The sequence below is a fragment of the Hemiscyllium ocellatum genome, chromosome 17 (genome assembly GCF_020745735.1).
Source record: "Hemiscyllium ocellatum isolate sHemOce1 chromosome 17, sHemOce1.pat.X.cur, whole genome shotgun sequence".
In the NCBI taxonomy this organism is placed as follows: domain Eukaryota; kingdom Metazoa; phylum Chordata; class Chondrichthyes; order Orectolobiformes; family Hemiscylliidae; genus Hemiscyllium; species Hemiscyllium ocellatum.
This window is the reverse complement of record NC_083417.1, coordinates 28,171,822-28,194,501: the sequence shown is the minus strand read 5'-3', so window position 1 is coordinate 28,194,501 and position 22,680 is coordinate 28,171,822. Positions and strand designations below refer to the sequence as shown.

The following is a 22,680-nucleotide window of genomic DNA, read 5'->3' as shown; positions in this document are numbered from 1 at the left end:
TTCTCTCCAGTTGCTGTCAGACATGCTGAGTTTCTGCAGCATTTTTGATAAAGGTTTCAATCGCTTTCGGTATCCTGTAGTTAATCATCACTTATAAGAATTGGTCTGTGCTGTTTTATAACACTAGTGTACTTCCTTGTCTGTTACTGTGCCTGTTTTATAATTAAGTTTGAAAATAATATGAAAAAATACCAAAATAAAATTACTGGTTCTATTTTTATGTCACTTGTGTATCTGCTTGATTCAGTTGTGAACTTGTCACTTCTAAATAACACTTGAATATAGATATCTACAAAAATCAACTAAAGCACCTTGGGATGTCTTCTCATTTCACAGACATTATGCAAATAACTGCTATGTTTCATGGCTCAACTAAAGCAGTCATGTTTGCTGATCCAAATTGGCTGTAAGTCAAACAATATTTTAATTTTAAAATTCTCAATCTTGTTTTCATTATTGATGGCAATTCATTTAATTGCCTGGGCCTCAAGCTGTACAATAACCTCCCTGTATCTCATTTCCTGTTTGAAGATATTCCTTAAAAGCTACCTCTTTGACCAAGCTTTTGCTTATTTGATCGAATTCCCCTCATGTTCATTGGTATCAATCTTTGTTTGATAATGTTCCTAGAAAGCGCCTCAGGATGTTTCATTATGTTACAGGAATTTATAGAAACATAAAACATTATGTAGTTTTTAAGTAATATGTTATGCATTAATGGAAAGTGAAAAATCACTGTAAACAAATGTAGAATCTGTCTTAGATTTGTAGTTTGAAACTTAAAACAAGAGCTGCAATCTCTTTGCTATTTCAAGCATCTATGTAGGATATTGTTTGTAAAGAAAATTGTGACCATGACAGAATGCACATAAAGTAATATAGTTATTTATTATTCCTTGTCATCCAAGGAGGCAAGAGAACATGGTGAGTATCCACATTGAGTTAACTGATTGACAGAGCTGGCTCAAGGGACTGACTGGCTTTCACTTAATCCTATTTTCCTCTGATTCTAACTATTTCCATGAGAGTAGAAGAGTGGAACTCTTTTAATTAGATCTGATTAGCATATAAATAAGAACATATTTTATTATCATTCAGCACATGTAAAGTCCAGCTATCGAATAGATAAAATCATTGATTTAATTTCAGGAGATACTGTGTTACAATAAATGTGAAAATGTATTTGTGGTAGTGTCCCATTCCTTGGACCAGGAGCCCCAGGTTCAAGTCGCACCTGCTCCAGATGAGTGTAATAACACCTCTGGACAGGTTGATTAGAACAATATATTAAATATAAACATGCTGAAAACAGAACATAGCAAATGAAACTTATTTTCTAATGTGACAAACAACAATACTGTTTATATACTGTTACAAAGGAGAAGTACCTTTATGTTGCCAATTCACCATCATGAATACATTACCATTTTTGCTCATTTTCGTTTGTCCAATGCACTTTGATCCTGTTCCCATTGCAACAACTTCCAGGGTTACTGCAAGAAACATAGGTCCTTCATATAGTATCTCAGATTCTCATATTCATATTAAAATTTGTGCTTAACAAAAATAAATTGACATTAATGCCAATCAATGCAAAATGATGGGCTATTTTACCAACGTTTTGAATGACACACGAGTGTCAATTCTGCTTGACAATTGAACATGGCCCATATTAGCATTTTTCTCTCTCACCCTTGAGACATTCTTTCCTCCTGTATGGAAATCTCTTCAGATGAGCCTAAGTCTGTATCATGCTGCACTTTATTTTAATTAACCATGGGTGCAACGACTGTCCTTACTAAACAGCCCACTTTAGCACTTGAAGAAGGAATAGCAAATAGGAACAAGGAAACCTATCTAAATTATCCTCTTCCAAACTTAGAGGTCCATTAGATTGGACCTGCTTGGATTAAAAAACTCAACACACACTGGTGTATCGGTACTGAAATTCATGAGCTTTACATCAAACAGGTCTTACGAAAATAAGATGCTTAAAGTAGTCAGCAATTTTCATTGGTTTCTTGGTCATTGACAGAGTCATAGAGATATACAGTAGAGAAGCCAGCATTTGGCACATATCCCTCTAACCCCTTCCTATTCATATGCCCATCCAGATGCCTTTTAAGAGTTGAAATTGTACAGCAAAGGCAACAGTTGTGCAGGTTACAATTGGGTTAGACAACAGTGTAGGTTTCTTTCACCATTTGAATCACAAGCCATGTGGTCACTGCCCTTTTATCCGTTTCCTCCTTTTTAAAGGGCCTCTCTTTTGATCTTTTCCTCCCCAAAGTTCCAAAACAACACAACAGCTTATAAAATAGTAATTACTTCTAGAATTCAAGGAAATCAGCTCCAACACTGAAACACCTCTAAAAAGGAGTAGCGCCTCAATTTTTTCCCCGACCTTATTTCGGATTTCCCATAATCCTGTCTGACATGCTAAATGTAGCAGCAGTACACAACAAAATATTCTCAATAAAATTCATTTTGACAATTCCAACCTATTTTAAAACATGTGCTATAAAACAAATTGCAGGTTGAAAGAGAGAAGGCAAAATCGGATGTAATGGTGTTACAGTTAAATAAAGGTAATTATGAGGGCATGAGAGAGGAGCTGACAAAAATAGATTGGAAGCAGAGCCTAGCGGGGAAGACAGTAGAGCAAAAATGGCAGGAGTTTGTGGGTATAATTGAGGACACTGTACAGAGGTTCATCCCCAAGAAAAGAAAGATTATTCGGGGAGGGATTAGACAGCCATGGCTGACAAAGGAAGTCAGGAAATCTATTAAAGAAAAGGAGAGATCCTATAAAGTGGCCAAGAGCACTGGGAAATCAGAAGATTGGGAAGGCTACAAAAACAAACAGAGGATAGCAAAGAGAGAAATAAGGAAGGAGATGATCAAATATGAAGGTAGGCTAGCCAGTAATATTAGAAATGATAGTAAAAGTTTCTTTCAATACATAAGAAACAAACGACAGGCAAAAGTAGACATTGGGCCACTTCAAACTGATGCTGGAAGCCTAGTGATGGGAGATAAGGAAATAGCAGGAGAACTAAACAAGTACCTTGCGTCAGTCTTCACAGTGGAAGACATGAGTAATATCCCAACAATTAAAGGGAGTCAGGGGGCTGAGTTGAGTATGGTTGCCATTACAAAAGAGAAAGTGCTAGAAAAGCTAAAAGGTCTTAAAATTGATAAATCTCCTGGCCCCGATGGGATACATCCTAGAGTTCTGAGAGAGGTGGCTGAGGAAATAACGGAGGCATTGGTTGAGATCTTTCAAAAGTCACTAGAGTCAGAGAAAGTCCCGGACGATTGGAAGATTGCTGTTGTAACCCCCTTGTTCAAGAAAGGATCTAGACAAAAGATGGAAAATTATAGCCTAACCTTGGTTGTTGATAAAATTCTAGAATCCATCATTAAGGATGAGGTTTCTAAATTCTTGGAAGAGCAGAGTCTGATTAGAACAAGTCAACATGATTTAGTAAGGAGAGGCCATGTCTGACAAACCTGTTTGAATTCTTTGAAGAGGTGACAAGTAGGTTAGACCAGGGAAACCCAGTGGATGTGGTCTATCTAGACTTCCAAAAGGCTTTTGATAAGTTGCCACACGGGAGGCTGCTGAGCAAGGTGAGGGCCCATGGTGTTGGAGGTGAGCTACTGGGATGGATTGAGGATTGACTGTCTGACAGAAGGCAGAGAGTTGGGCTAAAAGGTTCTTTTTCGGAATGGCAGCCGGTGACAAGCGGTGTCCTGCAGGGTTCAGTGTTGGGGCCGCAGCTGTTCACATTATATATTAATGATCTGGATGAAGGGACTGGGGGCATTCTAGCGAAGTTTGCCGATGATACGAAGTTAGGTGGACAGGCAGGTAGTACTGAGGAAGTGGGGAGGCTGCAGAAGGATCTAGAAAGTTTGGTAGAGTGGTCCAGGAAATGGCTGATGGAATTCAACGTGAGCAAATGCGAGGTCTTGAACTTTGGAAAAAAGAATAAAAGCATAGACTACTTTCTAAACGGTGAGAAAATTCGTAAAGCCAAAGTACAAAGGCATCTGAGAGTGCTAGTCGAAGATTCTCTAAAGGTATACATGCAGGTTGAGTCCGTGATTAAGAAAGCGAATGCAACTTTGTCATTTATCTCAAGAGGGTTAGGATATAAAAGCACCGTTGTGCTACTGAGACTTTATAAAGCTCTGGTTAGGCCCCATTTGGAGTACTGTGTCCAGTTTTAGGCCCAACACCTCAGGAGGGACATACTGGCACTGGAGAGTGTCCAGCGGAGATTCACACGGATGATCCCTGGAATGGTTGGTCTAACATACGAGGAACGGCTGAGGATCCTGGGATTGTATTCATTGGAGTTTAAAAGATTAAGGGGAGATTTAATAGAAACTTACAAGTTAATACATGGCTTGGAAAGGGTGGATGCTGGGAAATTGTTTCCGTTAGGCGAGGAGACTAGGACCCGTGGACACAGCCTTAGAATTAGAGGGGGTCAATTCAGAACAGAAATGCGGAGACATTTCTTCAGCCAGAGAGTGGTGGGCCTGTGGAATTCATTGCCGCAGAGTGCAGCGGAGGCCGGTACGCTAAATGTCTTCAAAGCAGAGATTGATATATTCTTGATGTCACAAGGAATTAAGGGCTACTTGGAGAATGCGGGTAAGTGGAGTTAAAATGCCCATCAGCCATGATTGAATGGCGGAGTGGACTCGATGGGCCGAATGGCCTTACTTCCACTCCTATGTCTTATGGTCTTATGGTCATAAATTAGGTGTGATGATGGATTAATAATATTATCACAAGATAATTAATCCAGAGATCCAGGAATTGTCCTGGGACTCAGGTTAAAATCCCACAACGCCAGATGAAATTTGAGTTTAACAAAAATCTGGGATTAAGAGTCTAATAAACTGCTCCTGATTGTCAGAAAAAAACCCAGCCGGTTCACTAATGTGCTTTAAGGAAGAAAATATGCCATCTTTACCTGGTCTGATATATATGTAGGTCTGTGGCAACTTTACCTTTGGGAAGTGATTGTCTAGTAGTTATTTTCGTTAGACTGTTAATCCAGAAACTCAGCTAATGCTCTGGGGACTCAGGTTTGAATCCTGTCACAGCAGATGGTGGAATTTGAATTCAACAAAAACTGTAGTTAAGAATTTAATGCTGACCACCGCAGATTATCCTTCAGGGAAGGAAATCTACTATCATAGCCTGGTATAGCCTACGTGTGACACCAAACCCACAGCAATGTGGTCTACTGTCAATTGCCCATTGGGTAATTAGTGAAGGGCAATAAATACTGGCTTATCCAGTGTTGATGTCCCATGAATGAATCAAAAAAAATTCCAACATACAAAAAGGATTATTAAACTGACCAGTGTCACAAAACCTATGACAGTGGTAGCTACAGGAATACTAAGATTTATCAGTAAGTTTGTGCTTAATATACAAAAGGAAAGAGTAGTAAACATTTTTTACAATTCATTAATGGGATAAGATGTCGCTAGCTAGGCCAGCATTTCCTGCCCATCCCTCACTGCCCACAGTGCAATTAATCGAGACAACTGTGGGTTTGGAGTCACATGTAGATGAGACCAGGTATGAATAGCAGATTCCTTCCCTAAAGGTCAATAGTGAACCAAATAGGTTTTTCTGACAATTGACAATGGTTTCATGGTCTCTTAAGGCTTTTCATGGCTCTTAATTCTAAATTTTAAAAAATTGAATTCAAATTCTGCCATGGTGGGATCAGGTCTCCAGAACATTACCTGGGCTCTGGATTAACAATCCAGCCCTGTCTCAAATCTGAACTATATAATCTTAATGTTCAACACAATCAGGCTGGAGTTCCTCCCATTCACAATTTTATCAAAACATAGATAGGAATTCCTCTTTCATGCCCTTTCCAAATGCTAAGATTTATTCCAAGCTCCATGACACAAATTCTCAGCGTTGTTCAACTTCAAAATTTACTCAGATGAATTACAAAATAAGTTGCTTTGAAGCAATCAATTGTGTTAGCAAATGCATTTGTGGAAACTGAATTGGCTACATGGATTCAAAATATACAGCAATTTTATTTCAATGCTGGAACTTTATTCAATTACATTGACAATTTCCTACAGTATTCTTGTGTACTGTATGTGAGAGGCACTTGCGAAGATTGTTGTTTCTTCGCAAGGCTGAGTCATGGCAGGGGGGGAAGATTATATGTTAAGCTAGATATGCTTGCACAAACAATTACAAGTAGCTGCATCTTGCTTCTGCAAAAATCACAAGGCGGAATCACAAGGATGTAGACCAAGAAATAACTAACTGAAAAGGGAGGTGGTCGACTGGTAGAGACAGATGTATTGACATGACAGTTGCAACTGTCATGCACATAGGGAGTTAGTATGAACAAGATAACCAAATAAGACCCAGTGTTGCATAAGCAAAAGTAATAAGACCCAGCTATCAGTGGGAGGGGGGGGGGGGGGGGGGTTGTTGCAGGTCAACAACAGGCCACAGACAGGTGTGGTAGATTAGATGTGATTAGATTAGCAGCTACTCAGAGCAATACAACCATCAGATATGAAGTAAAAGGGGAGTACTGAGAGACTCAACTGAACTGTATAAATTGTAATGAAACCTCCTGATCGATGTGCCTACTTTGTGGTCACCCGGCTTGCAAGACCGTATGAATAAAGACTGCTTCAGAATTTGACTCGGACTGAAATTATTGAACAGTGAGCTTCGTTTCTCACATGTACAAAGAAAAAAATTACAATTCAGAGCATTAACGAAATTGTACCTTTGTATCCTCTTTTTAATCTTACTTATAAATGTTAAGCGATAGTTGGAACACAAACAGTGAGACATCACTAAAAACAGGAACTTTCGGTCAGCATTCCAAAAATAATAAGCTTATTCAATATCTATTGGTAATAATATCACATAGATCCAATTTTATTTTTATGTCAGACACATAGCAAAAATATCATAAGTTTAAAATGCACACGTCAGTTGCAGGTACAGTAGGATCGGTGACAATAAATTTCCTGCTTTCTTACCAACATTTCTCTCGTTATTACAACATGATTTTGCACTGGGTTTTTCTTCAACTTTTACCACAGCTGCAAGTAATGTCCATTCCCGTTTGGGGTCTGGCAGACCTGTCTTTGGTAGTTTGGTAGAATAGTGTTTATAACAAAGACTGGCAATTTCGTCAGCTGTCCACATTGTTGGAATCTTTAAGGGGAGCAGAAAGAAATTTAGTCCTATAAATGGGAAAGAAACATGACACATCAAACTGAATCACTGCTTTATAAAGTGTACAAGCATTTTTCTTTACTCTGAACTGTGATAGTATTTCTATTGAAGGGAAAAATTAGAAGGAATTTTGGTCCATTTATCCAAGTTTCAGAGGAAAGCAAATTTCATTCAGCAGTCAAGAGATTTTGAACAAAGAGTCACATATGCATGAGCAAGATTAAAATATAAAAGATTTAGAATAGAGAGTAAGGGAAACTTCTTCACATCAATTTACAATTTTGAGAAATACTATTCTGGAGTCTAAAGTATTGCCTGAATCACTCAAAATTCAAGACTAGGGTAGATAGGTTGAAGGTAGAAAAGGACTTAAAGGGATATGGGAACAGGGCATTTAAGTATGATTAAACATATTTAAGGATAAACATTAATGGACTGATTGGGCAGATCTATGTATATCCAATAGAGAAATTTATATGTAGAAAAGTGTAGCGCGGGAGCTTGAGACATTAAGATCAAAGTTACCGCAAATGGCATGCAAAAAGCCAGAGTAAGTGAACAGAAGGATGCAGAAGAAGATACAAACTGCAAAGATACAGTGGGACAAGGTCAAGAATAAATAGAATCATAGACTTATACATCACGGATACAGACCCTTTGGTCCTCCTGTCCTACTCGTCCAATCTGATCTAGTCTCATTTGCCAGCATTTGGTCCATATCCTTCTATATTCTTCCTATTCATATAGCATTCCAGATACCTTCAAATGTTGTAATTGTATCTGCCTACATCATATCCTCTGGCAATTCATTCCATACACACACCACCCTCCCATGAAGAAGTTACCCTTCAGGTCCTTTTTAAACCTTTTCCCTCTCATTTTAAACCTATGCACACTAGTTTGGCTAACTAATAGAAGACAAAGACTTGGGATCAGGAGGCAACATTATAACTAATGGAGTGCCACAAGGATCACTGCTGAGGCTACAACTATTTACAATTTATATTAAATGAATAAGGCAAGTGAACATACTATAGCCAAGTTTGCAGATGACACAAAAATAGGTGGGAAGGCAAATGGTGAAGATAACTTGGGAGTGTGCAGAGGAATATGGACAGGGTATGTAGGCAGGCATTAATTTGACAGGTGGGATATAATTTAAGGGAAAATATACTGGCACTGGAGGCAGTCCAGGGTTCATGAGGCTGATCCCAGATACAAAGAAATTTTCTCATAAGGAAAATCTGGAATTAAGAGTCTAAACATGAATGTGTCAATTGTCATAACAACACATCTGGCTCATTAATGTCCATTAGGGAGGGAAAGAAACTTCCGACCTTACTGGTTTGGCCTACATCTGACTCCAGACCCACAGTAATGTGGTTGATTCTTTACTGCCCTCTGGGCAATTTGTGCTTGGCAATAAATACTGGCCTAGCCAGTGATGCCTTCATTCCACGAATGAATTTTAAAAGAGGTTGAGTATATTGCGCTTGCACTCACCGAGTTTAGAAGAATGAGAGGTTATCACATTGAAATATACAAGATTCTTAGAGGATTTGGCAGGTAGATGCAGAAAGGTTGTTTCCTTTTATGGGAAAATGTGGAAGTAGTTCGCATAATCTGAGAATAGGGATGTTCCTTTAAAACAGAGATGATGAAGAATTTCTTCTCTTGAGGGTAGTGAATTTGTGGAATTCTTTATTATAGAGGGCTACAGAGGCTGGGTCTTAAATATATTCAAGGCTAAGACAGACAGATTTTTATTCAGTAATTAAATCAAGGGTTATGAAGAAAAGGCAAGAAAAGTGGAATTCAAGATGATCAAATCAGCCATGATCTCATTGAATGGTAGAGATTCTGCTTTTCGGTCTAATGATCTTGAGACAAAGTAGTTCAAAGGGAGAGGGGCAGAGTAGAAGATAGAAAAATGTTTCCTTGATAACAGATGGAGAGTTGAAAACTCAATTTTGCATCTGAAAGAACATCAAAGTCTCAAACTATATAAGTCTGGGTAGATTGGATATCTTGTTAACACTTAAATACATTTTTTTCTCTTGATAACAATTACAGAGGAATCTTCTTAAATCCTATTCTAAAATTCAGATTAACCCAAGAATGTTCAGTCATTGTTCCTGTACCCATGAAGCACAAACATATGCACAGACTAATTCAAGTAAATTAAATTTCTGCACAATGAAACTTCAACACCAAACCTTTTTATTTTTGTAATGTCTTTTATGTAATAAGACATCCTAATGCACATCACAGAAACATTGACAAATAGCATTTGACACAATCCTTATAAAAAGTTACTGGGATCAAAAGCTTTATAAAAGAGGTATGTTTTCAAACATCTTAAAGGAGAGGGAAGTAGAGAAGTGGAAAGGTTTAAGGTCTTCAAGAGTTTAAGGACTAGGCAGGTCATAGAGTCATATGGTAGAACAAATGAAATCATAAAGTTTGAGAGGCCCAAAACAAAGATACACTGAAATCTTGAAAGGCTGGTTGAAGTTAGATGTATGCAGAGAATATTGAAATTTGGAAACAAAGTTGAAAATTTTAAAATTGAGATCCGCGCCAATGTGGGCTCCAGAGCACAGAAGTGATGGGTTATTAAGCTTGTTGCGGGTTCCAACATCAAACTTTTCAGTAGATAGATTACTTGCTGTAGAAGTTAATCAAGATGAAGCGAATTCTGTTTGTGTTTGACATGCAATTTAATGCACTTATTAGGGCTACTACAATTTAAATAATATTAAGACTGTTACAGATGTTCCCAATTTGATAAGTTATATTTTTGCATTTCAAGACAACAGTTGCACGCTATCAGGAGTTGGTGCATGCCTATTTGTTTTCTAACTCCGTTCTGTGCAGAATTGATTGCGTAGAAAAACACTACAGTTCAAGAAAGATTTTTTTTGTTTAATTTGATCTGGAATCTTAGTGTACAGCTTAAAAACACATTTGAGTTGTGGTCATGACTAGAGCTCTTAACATTGGAATTATCTTAAATTTTACATACTGAGATTTCCTGCTACTTAGAGATAAGTTATGCAGCCTGAATTTTGGCTTCATGTCATACCAATACTGTTTGCACTGCTCATACTCTTATGAGGTGGAGAAATCTGGGGAGTAAACCCACAGCATTAATTTTGGAGATGCCGATATTGAACTGGAATGTACAAAGTTAAAATCACATAATTTTTATTCAAAATAACATTTTAAAAAATCTAGACAGAGGATTATTCAAGCAAAATCACTTGTAACCTGACAAAAATAATGCTAAAAATTACACTACATCAGGTTACAATCCAACAGTTTAATTGGAAGCACTAGCTTTCAGAGCGCTGCTTCTTCATCGGGTGGTTGTGGAGGACACAATTGTAAGGCACAGAATTTATAGCAAAGGTTTACAGTGTGATGCAACTGAAATTATACATTGAAAAGTACCTTGAGTGTTTGTTGATAGTTTCACTTCTTTCATATGTAAAACACAAAACTTTTTTTTAAAAAGTTACATTCTCAGGTTAACTGTAAAGCCGGGCAGCTTGCTACGAACAAAACAGATCATTGTTTGTAGCAAGCTGCCCAGCTTTCAGGACAACTCCATACAACCCTGTCACGGTAGGCACTACAAGACATGTCAGAGTGTGGACATGGATACCACCATTACACGTGGGGACCCCTCCCACTATGTATGTGGCAGGTACTCATATGAGCTGAAAATGTGTTGCTGGTTAAAGCACAGCAGGTTAGGCAGCATCCAAGGAACAGGAAATTTGACGTTTCGGGCCAGAGCCCTTCATCAGGAATGAGGAGAGAGTGCCAAGCAGGCTCAGATAAAAGGTAGGGGGGAGGGACTCGGGGGAGGGGCGAGGGAGATGTGATAGGTGGAAGGAGGTCAAGGTGAGGGTGATAGGCCGGAGAGGGGGTGGGGGCGGAGAGGTCAGGAAGAGGATTGCAGGTTAGGAGGGCGGTGCTGAGTCCAAGGGAATCGACTGAGACAAGGTGGGGGGAGGGGAAATGAGGAAACTGGAGAAATCCAAGTTCATCCCTTGTGGCTGGAGGGTTCCCAGGCGGAAGATGAGGCGCTCTTCCTCCAACCGTCGTGTTGTTATGTTCTGGCGATGGAGGAGTCCAAGGGCCTGCATGTCTTCGGTGGAGTGGGAGGGAGAGTTAAAGTGTTGAGCCACGGGGTGGTTGGGTTGGTTGGTCACGAAGGGAGTGGTCTTTGCGGAACGCTGATAGGGGAGGGGAGGGAAATATATCCCTGCTGGTGGGGTCCGTTTGGAGTTGGCGGAAATGACGGCGGATGATACGCTGTATATGGAGGTTGGTGGGGTGGTAGGTGAGGACCAGTGGGGTTCTGTCTTGGTGGCGGTTGGAGGGGCGGGGCTCAAGGGCGGAGGAGCGGGAAGTGGAGGAGATGCGGTGGAGGACATTGTCGATCACGTCTGGGGGGAATCTGCGGTCCTTGAGAAGGAGGCCATCTGGGCTGTACGGTGTTGGAACTGGTCCTCCTGGGAGCAGATGCGGCGGAGACGAAGGAATTGGGAATATGGGATGGAGTTTTTACAGGGGGCAGGGTGGGAGGAGGTGTAGTCCAGGTAGCTGTAGGAGTCAGTCGGTTTATAGAAGATGTCTGTGTTGAGTCGGTCACCCGAGATAGAAATGGAAAGGTCTAGGAAGGGGAGGGAGGAGTCTGAGACAGTCCAGGTGAATTTGAGGTCAGGGTGGAAAGTATTGGTAAAGTTGATAAACTGTTCAACCTCCTCGTGGGAGCACGAGACAGCGCTCCTATCAGCGTTCTGCAAAGACCACTCCCTTCGTGACTCCCTCGTCAGGTCCACACCCCCGACCAACCCAACCTCCTCTCCCGGCACCTTCCCCTGCAACTGCAGGAAATGCAAAACTTGCGCCCACACCTCCTCCCTTACTTCTCTCCAAGGCCCCAAGGGATCCTTCCATATCCGCCACAAATTCACCTGCACCTCCACACACATCATCTATTGCATCCGCTGCACCCGATGTGGCCTCCTCTATATTGGGGAGACAGGCCGCCTACTTGCAGAACGCTTCAGGGAACACCTCTGGGACGCCCGAACCAACCAACCCAACCACCCCGTGGCTCAACACTTTAACTCTCCCTCCCACTCCACCGAAGACATGCAGGCCCTTGGACTCCTCCATCGCCAGAACATAACAACACGACGGTTGGAGGAAGAGCGCCTCATCTTCCGCCTGGGAACCCTCCAGCCACAAGGGATGAACTTGGATTTCTCCAGTTTCCTCATTTCCCCTCCCCCCACCTTGTCTCAGTCGATTCCCTTGGACTCAGCACCGTCCTCCTAACCTGCAATCCTCTTCCTGACCTCTCCGCCCCCCACCCCCTCTCCGGCCTATCACCCTCACCTTGACCTCCTTCCACCTATCACATCTCCCTCGCCCCTCCCCCAAGTCCCTCCCCTCTACCTTTTATCTGAGCCTGCTTGGCACCCTCTCCTCATTCCTGATGAAGGGCTCTGGCCCGAAACGTCAAATTTCCTGTTCCTTGGATGCTGCCTAACCTGCTGTGCTTTAACCAGCAACACATTTTCAGCTCTGATCTCCAGCATCTGCAGACCTCACTTTTTACTCGAGGTACTCATATGACTCAGCCAACGTTGTCTATCTTATATGCTGCAGGCAAGGATGCCCTGAGGCATGGTACATTGGGGAAACCGAGCAAAGTTTACGGCAATGGATGAATGGGCACGGCACAATAATCAACAGACAGGAGTGTTCCCTCCCAGTTGGGGAACACTTCAGTGGTCCAGGACATTCGACTCAGACCTTCGGGTGACCATACTTCAAGGCGGACTTCGGGACAGGTTGCAGCAAAACATGGCCGAGCAGAGGCTGATAGCTAAGTTCTATACCCACAGGGTGGACCTAAACCGAGACCCTGGGTTCATGTCACATTACAGGAGACCACCATTGCACTATACACACATACAGACACTCCTATACACACACATACACACTTATACAGACATTCACACACACTCCTGGAGACACATATACTCCCACACTCACATATGCATCCTCTCACAGACTTAGACTACTTTACACACGAACACTCACATTTCCCCACCCCAAACAGACATACAAAGGCCCACATGCACACATATACATATTCGTTTGTGGGGTAAATTTGAACTTGCAGATTTACATTGTACTTTGCTCAAAACTGCATGAATCCATCTAAGACTCTGTTAACTCACTTTTTAGATTAGAATCAGTCTAAACATTATGGCACAGTCAGGGAACATAGGGGGCGAACACCTTAAACAAATTATCTGGCTGACACCAATTGTTACAGTTAATCTGAGAATGTAACTTTTTTTAAAAAGTTATGATTTACATATGAAAGAAGTGAAACTATCAACATACAGTCAAGGTATTTTTCAATGTATAATTTCAGTCACATCACACTGTAAACTTTTGCTATAAATTCTGTGTCTTACAACTGTGTCCTCCACAACCACCTGATGAAGGAGCGGTGTTCCAAAAGCTAGTGCTTCCAATTAAACCTGTTGGACTGTAACCAGGTGTTGTGTGATTTTTAGCATTATATTTATAAGGCTACGACAACTGATTTTGCTTGAATAATCCTCTGTCTAGATAAAAAAAATGTTATTTGGAATAAAAATTGACCTGAAGTGAACTCCAGTTAGTTCTGACTGACTGCTGCATGTAAAAGTTAAGAACGGAAGGATTTGAATAGTTGAGACATTGCAAAGTCTCCTCATCATCAATTCCACCTCTTTTTTTTGACATTAAAAATCACACAACACCAGCTAATAGTCCAAATGGTTTAACTGGAAGCACTAGCTTTCAGAGCGCCGCTCCTTCATCAGGTGTTGTGGAGTACAGTTGTAAGACACAGAATTTATAGCAAAAGCTTACAGTGTGATGTAACAAATTATACATTGAAATATACCTTGATTGTTTGTTAAGTCTCTCATCTGTTAGAATGACCATGTTAGTCTAATTTCAGTTACATTACACTGCAAACTTTTGCTATAAATTGACAGCTGTCTCAGGTTGATCCAAACAAACTGTAACTTTGGTGCTACGTTTATTCCAGAGTTCCAACCACACATCTGCTCCTATTGAAGCTCTCACCCATGCCTTTATTATGTTTGCATTTAACAATTTCACTACTCTTTGTTTGTTTTCCAACTTTGACAGTTGGTAAACTTGAATTTGGTGAAAATTTTGATGTCTGAACACACAACAAACTTAATAACCTATCATTTCTGTGCTCTGGAGCCCACATTGATGCAGATCTCCATTTTAAAATTTTCAACTTTGTTTCCAAATTTCAACATTCTCTGCATATGTCTAACTTCAACTGGCCTTCCAAGATTTCAGTGTACCTCTGGTTTGGGCCTCTCAAACTTTATGATTTCATTTGTTCTACCATTGACCTGCCTCGTCCTTAAACTCTTGAAATCCTTAAACCTTTCCACTTCTCTACGTCCCTCTCCCTTAAAAAGTTCGGAAAACATACCTCTTTTATTAAGCTTTTGATTCCAATAACTTCTTACAAGGGTTGTGTCAAAGTCAATTTGATAATATGTCTGTAATGTGCATTCGGATGTCTTAATACATTAAAGACATTACAAAAATAAAAAGGTTTGTTGTTGAAGTTTCATCATGTGAACTTTTAATTTATTTGAATTAGTCTGCGGATATGTTTGTGCTTCATGGGTACAGGAACAGTTACTGAACATTCTTGGGTTAATCTGATTTTCAGAATAAGATTTAAGAAGATTCCTCTATAACTGTTATCAAGAGAAGAAAATGTACTTAAGTGTAAACAAGATAACCCATCTACCCAGACCTACATAGTTTGAGACCTTGGTGTTCTTTCAGATGCAAATTTTCAACTCTCCATCGATTATCAAGAACGTATATTTCTATCTTCTACCTTTGAACTACTTTGTACCAATATCGTTAGACCTAAAAGCAGAATCTCTACCATTCAACAAGATCATGGCTGATTTGATCATCTTGATTTCCACTTTCTTGCCTTTTCTTCGTAACCCAATTCCTCTGCCATATCTGCTCCCAGGAGGACTAGTTCCACTACATAACACACCAGATGGCCTTCTTCTTTCGAGACCGCAATTTCCCTTCCCACGTAGTTGAAGATACCCTCCAACACATCTCATTCCACATCTTGCACGACCGCCCTCAAACCCCACCCCTCCAACTGTAACAAGGACAGAACCCCCGGTCCACACCTTCCACCCTATCAACCTTCGCAAAGACCACATCATCCGCCGACATTTCCACTACCTCCAACGAACCCCACCACCAGAGATATAGTTCCCTCCCCATCCCTTTCCACAAAGACTGTTCACTCCATGACTACCTGCTCAGGTCCATGACCCCCAAAATCCACCCTCCTGTCCTGGCACCTTCCCCTGCCACCACAGGATTTGCAAAGCCTGCGCCCACACCTCCTCCCTCACCTCCATCCAAGGCCCCAAAGGAGCCTTCCACATCTATCAAAGTTTCACCTGCACATCCACCAATATCATTTATTGTATTCGTTGCTCCCGATGTGGTCTTCTCTACACTGGGGAGACTGGGCGCCTCCTCGCAGAGCGCTTCAGGGAATATCTCCGGGACATCCGCATCAACCCCACTGTCCCATGGCTCAACATTTCAACTCCCCCTCCCACTCTGCTGAGGACATGGACGTCCTGGGCCTCCTCCACCATCGGTCCCTCACCAACCGACGCCTGGAGGAAGAACGCCTCATCTTCTGCCTCAGAAGACTTCAACCCCAGGGCATCAATGTGGACTTCACCAGTTTCCTTATTCCTCCTCTCCCCCCCCCACCTTACCCCAGTTCCAAACTTCCAGATCCACACCGTCCTCATGACTTGTCCCACCTTCCAATCTCCCTTCCCACCTATCCCCTCTGACTTATCATCCTGATCTATCCATCCACTCATTGTACTCTTTGCTACCTTCCCCACTCTCCTCTCTGACCCATCACCTCCATCCCCACCCCCATTCACCTATTGTACTCTTTGCTATCTTTTCCCCACCCCACACCATTTATCTATCCACCCTGGAGGCTCCCTGCTTCCATTCCTGATGAAGGGCTTTTGCCCAAAACGTCGATATTCATGCTCCTCAGATGCTGTCTGACCTGCTGTGCTTTTCCAGCACCACTCTGATTTAGTCTGGTTTCCAGCATCTGCAGTCACTTCTGCCTAGTTAACCTGAACTGATAGTCAACTCTGAAGGTGGTACAGAAGGAAGGGGCGGAGGTTATTGCTGACAAGATGTAGAATCGTTTTGGAATTAGCCAAAAATATAATGTTCTCAATGAGTAACATTCCTACATACTTAGGGACTAACTCAATGCAATTTACAAATGTACTCCAAAAAAACCTAACAGTCTACAGTATTTATTATTTTACAGCAAAAGCCAGGAAAGAACTCACAAAACAGCATGGAGAATCTAAACACAGAAAATTCGTTGCTGTGGAATATACCTAATTATTAAATGGTGTGTGTAATATTTTGTTGTACACAAATTACTCATCAACAGGTCAGTGTGTGAAAATACTGCTTTCGTTGGGGCGGCGGTTATCCCCATAAGCTCTAAATTGTATAATCGAACCGTAACGTGTTTGCTCCTTAAGTAATGCTTAATTCATTTGGAATGAATTCGCACGACTGATCGGAAATCCTATCAAGACACGCCTCTCTCTAGCTGCTCACTTACAGCAGCATCAACACCAACAATACATCTCACTCCATTTACCTTCACAGGCCCGAGGCTCCGCACGACCAGACGATATCACTGCGCATGTGTGAAGCCGCTGCGCAGCCATTGGCTAGGCCCGGCTGCGGCAACGTCACAATGTGACCACGTGAGATCATGATCCGCTCGCTGAATGGATCATTCGAGAATGACAGCAGCCGCCCATCAGCGACCTCGCGAATCGCATGGTCGGGGAATAACGTCCTTCAGGCGGAAACACGGAGCGAATGAAGGTTGTCCGGTAAAAGTCGACAGACAGTCTGAATTTACTCGAACATATCTAGTTCGTGTATGGTCACAGTAATTGTTGTCTCCGAGGAAAAAAGAGCGGTCACTTGGCTTTTGCGAACCCAGTGTTGCGCTAACTATAAGCGGCAGATTCCCTACAAACAGGCCCTTCGGCCCAACAAGTCCACACCTACCCTCCGAAGAGTAACCAACCCAGACCCATTTTGCCTCTGACTCATGCACCTAACACTGTGGGTAATTAGGCAAAAGTTTAGATCAAAGTGGTGCTGGAAAAGCACAGCAGGTCAGGCAGAATCCGAGGAGCAGGAAAGTAGATGTTTTGGGCAAAAGCCCTTCATCGACAATTATGTATAGCCAAGTCACCTGACCAGCACATCTTTGGACTGTGGGAGGGAAACCACACAAACACACAGACTGTCACCCGAGGCTGGATTCGAACCTGGGTCACTACTACTGTGATTTCAACTGCAAGATTTCACCTTAATGTTTATATTTTCTAATCAACCAGTTGAGATATTATTACTTATTTCTAGGAGTGGAGCTGAGGTCACAAAAAGATAAGCCATGATCTTATTGAGTGGCAGAGCAGGCTGGAAGGACCAGATGGCATATGTTGCTCCTAATTCTTATGTTCTTAATAGCTCCTGGATCAAAGATAGGAGACTCTACCTCTGTGACACAGAAGCCACTATTCAATTTAATGTTAAAATGAAGAGCTAGAAATAGGAGCAGGAATGGATGATCAGATCCACCCCATTAATATTGAAGAGTGGAATAGAATATAGCTGATTTGATGCAGTCAATTGAAATTCCCTCCAGGCTGCCAAATCTGATTGAGGCATATTGGATTATTAAGGGGATTGACAGGATGAATGCTAAGAGGATGTTTCCCTTTCATGGGAGAGTCTAGGACCAGAGGGTGTAGTCTCAGAGTAAAGGATCACCAATTTAAAACTGAGATGAGGAGGAATTTCTTCTCTGAGAATTGTGAATATTTGGAATTCCTTGCTACAAAAGCTGCTGGGCCAGAATCCTTGCTGCCTGACCTGTGCTTTTCCAGCTTTTGACCTCTTTTATATTTAAGGCTGGAAATGATTCTTGATCAGGAAGGAAATCCAGGGTTATGGGTAAAAGTTAGGAAAGTAGCTGTGAGAAAATGTTGGATCAGTTATGATCCGATTGAATAGTGGAGTAGGCTTGAGGTCCAAACAGCCTTTTCTAGTTCCTATTTCTTATGGCTTTAAATATTGATTAATTCCCAGCTTTAAATATCCTCAACAATATTCACAACCTCCCTAGTATAAACAATTTCAGAGTTCACAATCCTAAGTGAAGAATTTGATCCTCCTCTCACTCCTACATTGTCAACCTCATATTCAGAGACTGCCCCTATGTTTTAGATTCCTGTCAGGGGAGACCACCTTTAATATCTGCCACCCTTTAGCAACCTTTGATTTCACTTTACATTATTGAAAACTCTAGATGGTATAGAGTACACTTCTGAGCTCTTCTATGACAAGAAGCTTATCTTGACAACAAACCAGTGAACTTTTGTTGTATTGCCTGAACAGTAAGTGTATCCTTTCTTGGATATTGCCACCAAACCGGCATGGAACACCAGGTGTTTCACCAAAGCCCGATGTAATTACTGAAGGTGAGGTGCAGTATTGCAACAGGAAAGGTGCTGATGCAATGACCAAGTTTTTTGACCCTAAGCTTAACTCAGATAGAGTCAGTGGTAGATCAATGGGTAAGAATCAAAATTTTCACATCTTTATGGAGTAGATGAAGACCATTGTCTGAGGAAACTGAAGATGATCAGGAATGGGGCCTTCTGTCAGCTAGATTTTGCATGGTTGTTGGGGGAAGAGCAGGCTGGAAAGCACCAATACAATTAACTGTTAGGGCAGACAATGTCCAGTACTTGGCTAAAGCCATTCGTAGTCTTTGACTGCGGTGCCTGGCCCCATAAATGTACAGAACATTAGGGTGTATCAGGCATTGTGATCAGCTTTCAGATGAACCGATCCCCATTGGCCCCAGAAACCAAATCCTGTTGTAATATTAGAAGATTAAATTTAATATTATGTTAATGTCCAAAGAGATATTCCAAGAATTAAACTGCACTGACTGAACATTCTGGAAGTGGGTGGGGACGACATTCATGCAAAAATGTGGATGACTCCCACTCCATTTAGACATTCATTTGCTACTACTCCCCCTACTATTAGCAAATTGAACAATCATTTAATCATTCAATCTCTTCCATTCAGAAATGGTTTTCAGCCACTTCCTGAAGCTAGGACATATCACACCTACATTGTCTTGGAGAATCACTGAATCAGGAAATCGTCTGCATAATGATTCTCCAGGATTATGGCATTTACATTTGCGTTATCTCAGAGGATGATCTCATCCTGTATTGTACGTGACTGAAGGAGTGACTATGGGGAAGCGGCCAGAGTATCTGTGAGCGCAACCAACTGACCTGTATATAGGGGATGTGTTTTCTTTGTTCAGGGCCTCTTTGACTCAACTTTGTATGCCTATGAAGAGTGTCAAAGGGGTCACCTAGCTTATACAAGCTTTAATTGTTTGCAGATGGTGGTGTGTGCAAATTGCATCTTGTATGTGAAACCTCACGAAAAGAACCCAACACTGTCTCTGATTCTGTGCCTCATAATTCTGTCTCAAAGAAGTTCCATCTGTGCACTTTAAAAATGCCATGCAGAGCTTTCCTATATGGGCTGTGACTGCACACTCTCCACTTCCTCATCTTTGTCTGCCAGTTGCCTACACCCTGGCATATGTCCCACTTTAGAGTGGAGAACCTTAATGCCGGGGCTGTGTACAAGACAGTCCACTCCCTTTTTGTTCAGCACCTGGGGTAAAGAATGGTACATGTAGCAGTCCCATATGTACGTTTGTTTTGCCTTGCAGGGGTGTCTATCTAGATTGGTTTCATTTGCAGTCCCTAGTTAGTTACTAAAGGACTGGTTTCAAGTTTTCAATTGCACTTTAGTCTACATTTCTGATCTATGTGCACTCCATGTAGAGGGTTGAGCAGATTGGAGAACCTATTCTTGGAACAGGTTAAGCTGGCCACTAATACATTCAGGTAGGGGGCCGTGATGGGATTTGTAGCATACGATTACCCATCTCCTGTGGTTAGATTCATGGTCAACTGTGCATGGAGAGGATACATGCACATTACAGGCCTTTTTTGAATAGTGGGCACAGCAGGGTTGGAATGTATCATTGTCTTCAGGAATTATATTTTAATTAAATTTGAAGTTTTGTTAATGCTTTGATCTTTCATTATAGAGACAATTTGAACAAACTCTCGTCGGACAGTGTTTCTTTAAACAAACAGTAAAACAACAATTTGAATTGGTGTGACCCTTCTTGCCATTAAGTTTTATTCCACACCAGCAGTCATTATCCACTGAGCCCAGATCTAAGTTGCAGTCAACTGCACACAGTATCTCATTACATTGCCTTAGTTTATTGAGTGATTCACTGAGAGACACATTCCCTAATACTGAAGTTCATATGCATATAAAGAAACAAATCTGGATATACCATTGTCGTATAAAAGCTGTTAAGCAGTACAAAAAAAAACTAGTTTTCTTTATATCACTTGATATCAAGAGAAAAACAATTTATCAATGTCAGCAAAGTTGAAAATAAATTTGGAAGAGACCGTATACATTGACAGTATTTCAAGTGTATAATAGTATACATCTTCAGTAGTTAGTTTAATAATAAAATTTAATCACAGGGAAGAGAGAGAGGAAACTAAGCAAATAACATTAAAGTTCTCAAACACATTCATCTTGGTAGCTATAAGCGGCAATATTTTCATTATCAGTACATTTCTCCTTTTCAATCATCATTTTGTATTCTAAGCTGAAGAACAATAATCCTATTCTGCTGAATGTTCATTTTCAGTTGAATCTGCAGGTTCCTTTTTGTTGTCCTCTGGTTTCATTGCTGGGAAGAACAAGACTTCCTGAAGTAGAAAACACATATAGAATTAACTTCTGCTTTAATTGTTTATGCATCACAGAATATATCTGTTTCCATCTATCTTTATAGATGTGATAATATATTTGGATCAGGAAATTTGTTTTTTCTCTAAATGCGGACCAAAAGATTTTATCCTTAATTGGCCAGGACACCAAGGACATGTCCATATTCTTCTTTGTTTAGTGCCATAGGATTTTTGCATTCATCTGAGCTGGCAGATTTAAAATGACTTCCAAAAAAATTTGGTAATTCATAGCTGGGCACCAGAAAATGACTATAAAAAGGTAGATATGGATTTAAAAACTGGTTTATTAATGCTCTACAAGGAATGCTGCCATTCTGCATTTTGCCCATTTTACCAGTAAGCCTCTTAATGGTCTTGGAGCAAACTATCAACACTGCAGACACTCAAACAGCAGTTTTCTTTTAGAACTCCATCACAGCAGTGGAATTGTGTACAAGATTCCACAAATAGCAAATGAGTGAAATGACTAAGTCATCTGTTTTAGTGGTGTAACTTATGAGATGAACATTGGCTAGGACATTGGAAGTCACAGCTTTTTTTAAAAATAACATTTTGGGACTTTTCACATCTATGTCAATTATTCAACATGTCACAGCTTAATGTCTCATTGAAAAACAGCACCACTGCCAGAACAGTACTCAAAGTGTCTTTCAATAGGAACACTAACTGGGGTTGTGAAATCTGCTTATAAGAATGGTCAGTTACACTGACATCCAATAATAGCAGATGGACAGTTAAATAAGATTTAACACAGGACAGAACATCTCCTACTGATGTATTGCAGAGTTGTTACGGATGGCAGGCAGATATGAAGACCAAGAAAAGATCTTCAAGCCATAAGTATGTGAGAGTAATAGAAATCATTATTGGAGTGTCTTTCTAAATTCATTTTCAGACAGTTGATACAGAGAAGACTGCATTTATTGTCCACTCAGTTTGCTGGAGCAAATGCTGCTGTGCAGTCATATTTTGAATCTGTTGAATCCATGTTGTATTAGTGCTTTCATAAAGGGATTCTATCTTTTTTTAAAACCAATGACAATGAAGAACAATATTTATCCAGATTGTTTTGGTACAGAGAAATGAAATCATACCTGAAGAGTAGTCCCATTACACAACAAAGGAGAGAAGAATTGCAGTGAAGGTTTGTTTGATCAATCAAGAGAATAAGGAATGTTAATGCACAATAAGCCTAAATATTCACTAATAACCATGATTAAGGTCAGAGCTCAGGAAGAAATATCCAGCAATAGGCATTAACACATTCAAACACATACTGAA

General features: G+C 40.8%; 2 protein-coding genes across 4 annotated transcripts in view; both read right to left on the bottom strand.

Annotated features, from left to right (window-relative positions):
* The window catches only part of adat1 (adenosine deaminase tRNA specific 1), a 57,157-nt gene extending 39,974 nt beyond the window's left edge, over window positions 1-17,183 (bottom strand). Inside the window, exons 1-3 of one of the 2 annotated variants that reach the window (XM_060837626.1) lie at window positions 17,097-17,183; window positions 7,063-7,240; window positions 1,425-1,493 (exon numbers count right to left, since the gene is read on the bottom strand). In XM_060837626.1, the coding sequence (XP_060693609.1) occupies window positions 1,425-1,493; window positions 7,063-7,231 (238 nt within the window). In that variant the 5' untranslated portion in view covers window positions 7,232-7,240; window positions 17,097-17,183. Of the gene's footprint in view, window positions 1-1,424; window positions 1,494-7,062; window positions 7,270-17,096 lie in introns of both variants that reach the window. The other variant, XM_060837625.1, reaches the window with a different exon arrangement.
* Window positions 17,184-20,729: 3,546 nt separating this feature from the next.
* The window catches only part of kars1 (lysyl-tRNA synthetase 1), a 54,137-nt gene continuing 52,186 nt past the window's right edge, over window positions 20,730-22,680 (bottom strand). For both annotated transcript variants that reach the window (XM_060838017.1, XM_060838018.1), the window contains exon 15: window positions 20,730-21,357. In XM_060838017.1, coding sequence (XP_060694000.1) covers window positions 21,271-21,357 — 87 coding nt within the window. In that variant the 3' untranslated portion in view covers window positions 20,730-21,270. The remainder of the gene's footprint in view (window positions 21,358-22,680) is intronic.